This window comes from Actinia tenebrosa, unplaced genomic scaffold (assembly GCF_029948245.1).
Source record: "Actinia tenebrosa isolate PJP-AT-01 unplaced genomic scaffold, QUT_ActTen_1.0 PGA_scaffold2__45_contigs__length_23673736, whole genome shotgun sequence".
Lineage (NCBI taxonomy): Eukaryota > Metazoa > Cnidaria > Anthozoa > Actiniaria > Actiniidae > Actinia > Actinia tenebrosa.
In genome coordinates this window covers 13,329,998-13,340,419 of record NW_028292579.1, presented here as the reverse complement: position 1 = coordinate 13,340,419, position 10,422 = coordinate 13,329,998, and the positions used below count along the sequence as shown (strand labels likewise).

Sequence of the window (10,422 nt, the reverse complement as noted above, 5' to 3'; positions counted from 1 at the left end):
AATTATATGACCCTAATGAAAGTTTAAATTTATCTTAATCAATTATTCAGAACCTACCTTTTATCGCTTTTCTCCAGAATGTTTAATCCATTCTGGTCTAGTCGTGGCTAAATAGCGATTAATTCCACAAGTAATGGCATACAAAGATTTAGGTGGATATGGTTGTCCAACCACTTTGGCCACTTCTTGCACGAACTTAAATAGCCAAAGGTTCAGCGATTCTGCATTCATGCTCTCAAGTCTGGTTCGGAGATCTTGGTAATCTTCTTTGTTGAAGAATTTCAAGCTGCTACTTTCACTCATAACATCCTGATTTTGTCTACTTTCCCGCCATTCATTGAAAATTTTAGTAGCCAATTTGGTAGAATACTTGGTACTTGAAGGAATTCCAGCTTCTAAGCATTCCTGTTCTTCCTTCTCAGTCTTAGGTTTCCTGAATCTACTCATTTTGCGAAAACCAACAAAAACTGAATAATTTGCTAATTTATACATACTTGGCAAACAATATATTTTTTTTACCAATCCACGAAGACATTTGTCTAATGGTAACTTTGCTTTAGAGTGTGTAGTGGTACTTTAGTACCCCTTTGAAGTCCTTTTCTACCACAAGGAAATACTCTCAATGCGGGCATATTTACACTAACTCTGATTCTCTTACGTACACTTTATGAACAATATAAATGTGTTTCAGATTAATCATTAAAACATGGAAAAATAACTTCATTTTTTTAAACCATATTAATGAGTTTATTGGTACAACTATTGAATACCCTCGCCTAAAAACAACTCAGGCTTAGCTGCCTACGCGTAGACGTGTAGCCACCTTAGTATAAAGCGTTTTCACTCACGTGACAAGGCAGCCATATTGAATAAAACTTATGCGTCTTAGTCTACGCGTTCTGCTGGCTACGCGTCTACGCGTCTACCACCACAGGAAGACCATTCCATAAACTTATAGTACGCCAGTCCAGTGGATCATCAACCGCTATAGAAAAATGATATGTGAATGCTCCGTTTACAAAACACTAGAAACAATGATATTTTTCGTACATCGTGTACGTATAGCTTATAATTCCCATTAGACATAATAACGAAACTATTCACCGTCATAGTATATGCCTGTCCAGTGGAATCTCCGACCCGCTACAGAAAAAGTTATATGTGCCGTTTACTACTTATTATTCCCGTCTACTTATAATTCCCATTAGACTTTAACACCAAACCTTACAAGTTTTAATAAAAGACAAAGGACAAACAAATTTTAACTTCTACTTAGAATAACTTTATTTCCATGAAACAATTATTTGAAAAGCGGTACCACTAAGAAAATCTGAATTAAAAATATTATAAGACTAGAATATGAAATATGCTCATTGCGTCCCTCTAACTCTCAAACTGGACATCGGACAACCAGCTTGTACTACACAACATTTAAGGTTTTTGAGTAACTTTCCTTCATGTCATTCAAAAACACCCAAAACAATTCCTCCCCTCTGTTCCTATATCTCCATAGAAACTCCGCAAGATAAGAATCATAATGTTCCTTTCTTCTACCATGGGTCGGCAAACTAGCCTTCATTTGCCGCCAATGTCCCTCAATTTTGTTCGTATGGAATCCCAACTCCTTCACGAGTTCCTTTGAGTGATTCACAGTTCTGTGCTCGTAACCGTGTTTTTCTAAGTTGATGTAACCTTTCCAACAATCGGACATTATCAGAGTACCAGGCTTAATCCACTTCTTTATCAAGGCTAACAATGTCTCCTTTTTCTACTGCAACTATGAAACATTTGCTCGACTCTTCCTCGATTTGGCCGAACACCCACTGTCCTTCCACCATATGCCCTCTGTGATACTTTCTCTTTCCAATTTTACTTTCGTCCATCTGAACTATCTTCCCTGGTCCACCAAGTACCTCGCTTCTCTCTGCGATCGTTAATTCACACATCTCACGACAAAACATATCCCAGTCAACCGCTGTGTTAGGCCCAAGTCCTAGTTCCTCTTTGATTTGGCCCTGTTTCATTCCTCTAGTCCACCAGTATGTAAACTTTATTGCCTCTTCAATCGTTAGATTTGCCTTTTCAAACCAACTTCCTTCTCGAACGCTTTTTTCTAATCGGTGCTTTTTACCATTCACACTTTTCCTGCATTCCCAACGAAATCCATCACTTCTATCACTACATGGTACCCATTTCATCTCTTTTCCACAATGACCGCATAACTGCCTGGAGCAAATCACCCCTTCTACCTTCAACCAGTTCAAGGTAAATTCCTTGTTCCAAAGGTAGTCGTCTTTTAGCTTATCATAAGTCAGCTTCGATTTCTCCTTAGCTTTCGCGAGTAACTTCCTTTTGCTTCTCCACATTGTGTTAAAATGTTCTTTAAAGATGACACGGGACATCCTACCTAAATTCCAATTTTTCGCTTACGTACTACAGTATACATTTTTCCACCCTACGGATTTGGCGAAGTCTGGTAACTTTCTGGAAACTGTACTTTAGCTACTCGTGATTAGCTTGTGCAATGCTCTTTTCATTTGTTGTTGTTTTTTTCTAACGCCGTCTTCTCACTCATTTGCCGCTAATTAAGTAATATCACAATATTCTCTTTGCGTAAATTTATTCAGTTTCATCTTCATCTGCTTCACACTTTCCTTTTTTCAGCTAATACTCGTTCATAAAGGCGGTTAGAAATAGTTGATGAAACGTTACCTTAGAATGTGCCGCCCTGGCCTTTGATCATGTCGTCAACAACAATAACCTCTATTACACGCAATTTTCTCACTCCGCGGCTTTTCAAACGCGGCATACCATTTTATCTGCTAAACAATGATAATACTCATCAACTCTTTGTTCTCCATTCTCACACTTCACATCTTTTAAAGCCACTGATTGTAATCCAATTAACTTGCAACGCAATACTTCGGTTTCCAAGGCGACCACACAAATATCTATTGTCTTCACAACCTTCATTCATTTTTATCTCTTTCTCAAATTGCGCCATTAACATGTCTTGTTCCAAGATGTCTAAGATAACTAGACAACACGAGAGAACATGGAGCCTACTCCATAAACGTCTTATGGAAATGACGTTTGATTTTAAAGATCTTTTTAAAGACAACGTATGGGAGTTTTTACAGAAAAAATCTGCTTCCTTAAGCACGAGTGTTGTCTACCTTGTTCCTTGCATCCTCACGGCAACTGCATTCATCACAAGTACTGGAATCTTGATATCGCACAAGCAGCATGACATTCCATTTAATCTCTACTTCATACTTGTTGGACCACCATCAACTGGAAAATCACAAGCTTTGAAAGAAGTTGCAAACCTTCCCATGTCCATTCTTATAGACACTGAAGATATACCAAACTTCCTTTTCGACAAATGTACTTCTTCAGGCCTGACAAAAACCGTTGCAGACAATGGTAAGGGATTCGTAGTGTCACCAGAACTGTTTGATTTACTTAACAAATTGCTTAAATCAGATGATGAAAACGCTACTGGAGACGCACAACTCCTCTGTGAGTTGTTTTCTGGGGAACGCGTGTCTTACAGGTACGCTTTAGAAAAAGTAAGAGAAATTGGTGCGAATGTACCCTTTTCCATCATCGGAGCAACGCAAGTTCCCTTTGCTGCCCGTCTCATGGCTAGGATAGACCAAGGCCATGGACTTTAAGACCGGTTCCTGTTTATCTTCCTTTCATGCCTTCGACCTACATTGGAAGATACAGAAGAAGCCCTTTCATGGCTTGAAACCCAGCCAGTCAAGTCTTTGACATACATTTTCTTAGAAATGTAACAACACCACGGCGAACGAAAAGCGAACTACAAATTCACTGACGATGCTACGACTCTCCTTCACAACTTACAAAGACAAGAAATACAGAACATAAATGATGCCATTCAGGAAGAGGTCATTATGCCTTTTTTAAGTATTTATATTATATAACAGGACAATTCTATAGTTTTTCGTAAGCACACGGGATGTTGGGAAAAACATGAAAGCTTGGCTTCAATTAATGACCTAGGTATATTGTACCGCATTGTATTGAAGTTATTACTCGGGCTTTCGAAGAAATGCCCGAGGTATAAATTGGGCTTCGTTATTTTTTCTCTTCAGTCACAAATCGCCCTCGAAGCCCTAAGGCGCATGCGTCAAATCAAAGTCTATGCGCATGCCTAGAATCAGCCATGAGCACATGCTTGAGTAATGGCGGATATGGGGAAGGACTCGTCGCTGTTTCAAGTAATGAATAATATGGAGTCTAACACCCACAACATTTTTATCACGCTTGATTTTGCACAGACTTTGCGCCATCTAAAAGGGTGACAATGTTCACGAAGAATTCTTTCGATTTTCTGCTATGAAGCCCGAGTTCACGCAGATATGCGTCTAGTTTTATGATTTATTCATCACTCATTCACTCATTTTGCCTTTCTTATTTGTTGTTTATACAGTTTATAAATACCCTTCTCACTACCTCCATTGACAAAGAGACGCGACAACCAACCTTAGAGGACATTAAAGTGGCTTTAATCAATTTCCCTGGCCCTATCGTAACATACCGAGGTTTCAAGCAAAGTGCCTCCAGAACTGTCCGCATCGCATCGGAGCAAGAGTTCCAAACAGCCAGCTCACATTTAGCCACTTTTAACCAGGTTATTCAACTCCGCGTCCCTAGACAGCCAAAGCCAACTACCGTTTTCTTAAAGACCAAACCCGACGCCATCGACTGGGAAGCGAGCAATCGACTTTGCAAAACAAGCTTATTACAACAACGCTTTCTATGAAAATGAAAACAATTCAAAAAAGACTTGGAGTATCATCAATGAACTGACTAGCTAGTTCTCACAATGAACAAGCTAGTTCTCACATCAAGTTGAATGACTTAACAATTACTGACTCCCAGAAACTCTCTGAAGAATTTAATAATCATTTCGCCTGCATTGGACCAAAACTTGCTGTGAAAATAGATTCAAAGAATGCAAACAGTCGTTCTTATTTAGATTTTATTACGAGTCAATCACCAAGTGCTAGTTTTACATTGAAACCAACAAATGCCTCCACAGTCTTTCTCATTTTCTCCAGGCTTTGTAAATCAAAAGCTACTGGTCTGGACAAAATATCTGCTAGGCTTCTTCTTGAATGCTGCTCCATTGATACGGGCATATTCTCAGATGAATGGAAATGTGCTAAAGTTTTACCATTATTCAAACAAGGAGAGCGAATGGACATGGACAACTATCGTCCTATTTCAATAATCCCTATCGTGGCAAAAGTTTTTGAAAGGATCATTTACGATCAAGCCTATGCTTTTCTTTCCAATAATAATCTTCTTTCAAATTGCCAATCAGGGTCTTGAGGCCACAAATAACGGGGCTTATAACATCGATCGCGGCAATGTTAATGCGGTGGTTTTCTTGGACCTCAAGAATGCATTCGATACCGTAGATCATAGAATACTGCTTTCAAAACTAAGAGCATACGGCTTTGGAGTCTGTAAGTAAATGGTTTGATTCGTATTTAAGCAATCGTAGTCAAAAATGTCTAGCAAACGGACATCTCTCGGATAGCCTTTCATTAATTTGTGGAATTCCCCAAGGGACAATTCTAGGGCCCCTGTTATTTCTCATTTACATTGCCTTGAATATTCCAAGCCACGTATGTACGCCGATGACACCCACTTAACGTTTGCAAGTAATACAGTAATATCAAAGATGTAAATTACTTTCTATACCGAGACCTTCAGAACGTTACTGAATGGCTCGTTGCGAACAAACTAACTCTTAATCAATCCAAGACAGAATTTATGTTGATTGAATCCCGTCAAAGAATAACATCGTTTGGTTCACTTCCATCGTTATCAATTGACGGGGTCCCCATAAAACAGGTTTTGTACACTAAATCTCTCGGTGTGCAAATTGACCAAAATCTGTCTTGGAATGAACACATCGACAAATTATCCAAAAAGATTGCGTCCGGCATCGGAGCCCTGAAGCGTATAAGGCCATTCGTCCCAACTTCAACTCTACAGTTTATCTATAGTTCTTTAATCCAACCACATTTTGATTACTGTTGTGTTGTGTGGGATAACTGTAACAAAACCCTCACTGACAAGCTTCAGAAACTGCAAAATCTTGCAGCGAGGGTTTTGACATTCTCTAGTTATGACGCTAGTGCCGACCCTCTTTTTCGGAAACTTGGATGGAAAAAACTAGAAGTCCAACTAAAAATACAAAAAGCTGCTATGGTCTATAAATCACTGCATGATCTCACACCAGCATATCTGAGTTCTATTTTTATCGATCGTAGCAACATAACAAATTATTCTTTGAGAAACACCGAAGGCAAACTAGCTATTCCTAGGCCACGCACCAATTATCTAAAGAACAGTTTTAGCTATGATGGTGCAGTGATATGGAATAGCCTTCCATGTGAGTTGCGGCAAGCAAGCACTCTGAGTCAATTTCGAATAGGCTGCAGCAACTTCTTCAATTGAATTTTATACACTTAGTATACACGGCACTCTTGGAAAGCAGGTACTCTTTTTATTATGTAATTATATTGTATTATTATTAGTCTTTAGTAAATTAACTTGTGGTTAGCTTAGTATACGTTTGTAAATCCTGAAGAGTCTACCGTGTCTAAATAAAGCATCTATCCATCTATCTATCTATCTATCTATCTATCTATCTATCTATCTATCTATCTATCTATCTATCTATCTATCTATCTATCCATCCATCCATCCATCCATCCGTCCGTCTGTCTGTCTGTCTGTCTGTCTGTCTGTCTGTCTGTCTGTCTGTCTGTCTGTCTGTCTGTCTGTCTGTCTGTCTGTCTGTCTGTCTGTCTGTCTGTCTGTCTGTCTATCTATCAGGTTACCGCATCCAAACTTATAATTTTCAACAAGCGGCGTTCGGGAGAGGCATTGAGACTTCTGTTAGAAGATTACAAAAAGCGCCTAAAATGGGATGAAATCCGTTGCCAAGAGATATATCAAAGTTTACACCCTTTGGAATCCCAGCTTTGCAAAAGGTAAGTCATATATTGGACTGACGCATTCCATAAGATTATTCTCTGCTACCATCCAAAACACAAAAGAGCGAATTTCATTAATCACATTTACATTGAGGGGTAGCTTCAGGTAATTATTGTACGATGTATCAAACTTATTATAATATAGCCATACTCATTCGACTAATTAGCACGCGAAACTTTAAATTTCTATATTACATAAAGAAACGCTTTAGTATTCCCTATATAGACAATACAAAAGAATTGAGCATTATTTACACCTAGGGTGGGCTGGAGGAAAATTAAGGAAAAACGAAATAAATTCGCAGCCCCCCTTCATTCTCCACAGATTATTGTGAAGCCCCCCTGATGCCCTTCCTAATATTTTGAAGCGCACACCCCCCCCCCCCTCCCGCCCCCGAGCAACGCACAACTTCAAGTAGCATACCATGTTAAGTGAAATTAAGAGTAATTTCCATTCAATGAAGGAAAACAGAAGATACCCTTTTGTGCTGATCTTCCACATAATGTTGCAACTTGTAAATGACATTATATGCCCCCCCCCCCCCCCCACAGAAAAAATAATCTTAAGATATACTTATTTCCCTGTGTATCAGTTGTGAGGAATGAAATGTATTCCTTCTTTTTTGTTTCCATCGTTTAACTACATTACTCCTCAGGCTATGACAATGCACGTTCCTCTTCCCTTTTCCTCTACTCCGACGAGGGATTATTAAAAGTCTAAAACGTTTTTTTCGCACTTGTAAGCAAATCAAACACACGTCATTTCATTATACAGAACGCGTTTCAAGTCAAGAGGGCAGTGGCAGTCAAGGCAAGACCAAAAAGAAGAAGGCCTATGTAATGAAAACAAAAAGTAAGACCTTTAAGGTGTACATATTTGTTTAGCATGAAATTTTAGAAAACCACTATGATGGGAAATAAAGCCAATTGCAAAATTGGTTCCAATGAATTATGATCCGCTAATTGTTAATTAGAAATAAGAAATTTAGTATACCCGGTCAAGAGAGACGGCGATTGGAGTGCGAAGCACGGGAAGACGGGATCCCGGTTCACCTGGGTGAGAGTAGTCTCCCCCACAGCCGCTTTCAGTGTCGTCACGCAACGCTTTCTCCCCTGAGTAGCTACTCAGGGAAGAAAGCGTTGCGTGACGACACTGAAAGCGGCTGTGGGGGGGGGGGGGGGGGGGGGGACTAGTGTGAGAGGCGAGCGCTCGATCATTTCATTCTATTCTATTTTAGTAAAGAGCTAATATCTCAAAATAAATTTTCCCTCAGAGCCAACAATCGAGAACCTATGGTCAAAACAGGAAAGAGCGGCCATTATAAAGTTCTTCGACCGTAATTTAGGAAATCTAAAAGTGCCTGGGAAGAACGAGTGCGAGGCCTGCATTATAGGAGCTGACCTGAAAGGTAGAGATTGAAAAGAAAAAAAACTAAAAAGAAAAAAAACTATTGAGAGAATGAAATTTATCTCATAGATACTGAGATTTACACACGGAAATCTACTTTAGTAAATTCTCGTTCGTGTGCTGAATTTAGCCAATCAAAGGCGAACGATGTTTTTCGCTAGTGAAAAAATACCGTTCACATTCCTGATTGGACGAACGATGTATTTTCACTAGTGAAAAATTATCGTTCGTCCGATCAGAAACAAGATCGACGAAGCCTCACTGTGTCAACAAACTGGCGCCTTTGCAACTTGAGCGAAAATGGCTGCAGAAAGCTCCAGATTTGTGTCACTCGACAATTCAGTAGAGTCGTTTATTCAAGAACAAGAAAATACAAATACTGTGAGAAAGACGACAAGAGATGTTTCCTTGTTAACCAAGTTTCTTCAAACTAAAGGTGAAACTCGCAGCGAGATAGCCGACATTCCTCCTGCCGAGCTGAATGAACTTCTCAGTGAATTTTTCGTGTGTGTACGAACCAAAGAAGGCCAAGAGTACGAACCGTCGTCGCTACGAGGGATGTTGTCTAGTTTTGAAAGACATCTTAAATCAAAGTCCTATTCAAACAGCATTATCAATGATCTTGTGTTTGAAAAAACGCGAAAAACACTATCCTCCAAGCAGAAACAGCTAAAGAAACTAGGGAAGGGAAACAAACCTAACGCTTCCGTCGCCATTACAGATGACGAAATTAAGATATTATACGACAAAGGACAGCTTGGTTTATCAAGTCCAGAAACGATTTTGAATATCGTTTGGCTCAATAACTCTCTTCATTTTGGCCTAAGAGGAGTAGAAGAGCACCACAATACGTGCTGGGGTGATGTAAAACTGTGCAAAAATGACAGCGGCACTGAATACTTGGAGTTTAACGAACGCCAAACTAAAACACGCACTGGCATGAACCCACGCGATGTGAGACTCTTTCCACCTAAAATGTTTTCGACTGATGGGAGCGAAAGGGATCCAGTGGCAGTCTACAAAACCTTTGCTATGAAAAGACCTGAAAAGATGAGAAGTCCAGATGCTCCATTTTACATCGCTGTCAACAATATAAAATCAAAGTCCCTTGATAAATTCTGGTTCAAGAACAATGCAGTCGACGTCAATAAACTTGGAAGTCTCATGAAAGAAATGACAAGAAAAGCAGGATTGAATAATGATAAGCTTCGCAACCATAGTGCTAGGAAAACAAAGATTCAAACTCTAAGCGAAAACAACGTGCCGCCAACTCAAATTGCTCAACTGTCTGGGCATAAAAACCTAAAAAGTATTGAGAATTACAATGTAAGTACAAGACAGCAGATGGAAATGTCTCATATGCTCACAAATATTAGTACTACGTGTACTAGTGTCACTCCATTCACCCAAACTACAAACACATCAACTTCAAATGTTCAAGAAGTTTCTCCTGTTATGAACTCTGGACAACGAGCTGCAATGGCATTGTTTTCAAACGCCGTAATTCATGGAGGACAATTTTCAGTTACAATAAACGCTGTAAATCAGTCACCACCTCTTACTCCGCTCTACGAAAACCCTCCAAAGCAGCGGAAAACTATAAGAATTCAAAGTGATTCTGATGATTAGTAATTTCTATCACTAAGGTAGCCACAGTATGCATTTTTTATTCAAATTGTCAGTTAACTTAAATATTTCAAGATTTTAATATTTCATTCTGTAAACATGCATGCTGTTTTTGTGTCTTAAAAAATTACCAGATTTATTTCAATTGTCAAACTTTCTGACTTGAATTTGTAAACTATATATAATATAAAACAAAATTTAATTCAGTTTATTTATTAAAACCCTTTTTTAGTGCAGTAGTGTCCACGTTTTTGATTGTTCATTTTTAGTCAATAAGCTTATCAGTCAATATGGTCGCCTGGCCTGTAGACCAACAACTATATTAGTTTTATTGTTAGAAGTTTT

The 10,422-nt window shown here is 39.0% G+C and overlaps 1 protein-coding gene and 1 pseudogene across 1 annotated transcript; one reads left to right on the top strand and one right to left on the bottom strand.

Moving 5' to 3' along the window:
• Positions 1-1,420: 1,420 nt before the first annotated feature.
• LOC116309008 (uncharacterized) lies at positions 1,421-2,285 on the bottom strand (annotated as a pseudogene).
• A 6,358-nt stretch (positions 2,286-8,643) lies between these two features.
• LOC148909282 (uncharacterized protein KIAA1958 homolog) lies at positions 8,644-10,080 on the top strand. Its single transcript, XM_089034070.1, has one exon. It carries the CDS (start codon positions 8,752-8,754, stop codon positions 10,078-10,080), a length of 1,329 nt encoding a protein of 442 aa, XP_088890196.1. The 5' UTR covers positions 8,644-8,751.
• The last annotated feature ends 342 nt before the right edge of the window (positions 10,081-10,422 follow it).

What these genes read in the sequence shown, in the direction of transcription:
- LOC148909282 (XM_089034070.1), top strand. Translation starts at nt 8,752, where the DNA reads ATGGCTGCAGAAAGCTCCAGATTTGTGTCACTCGACAATTCAGTAGAG.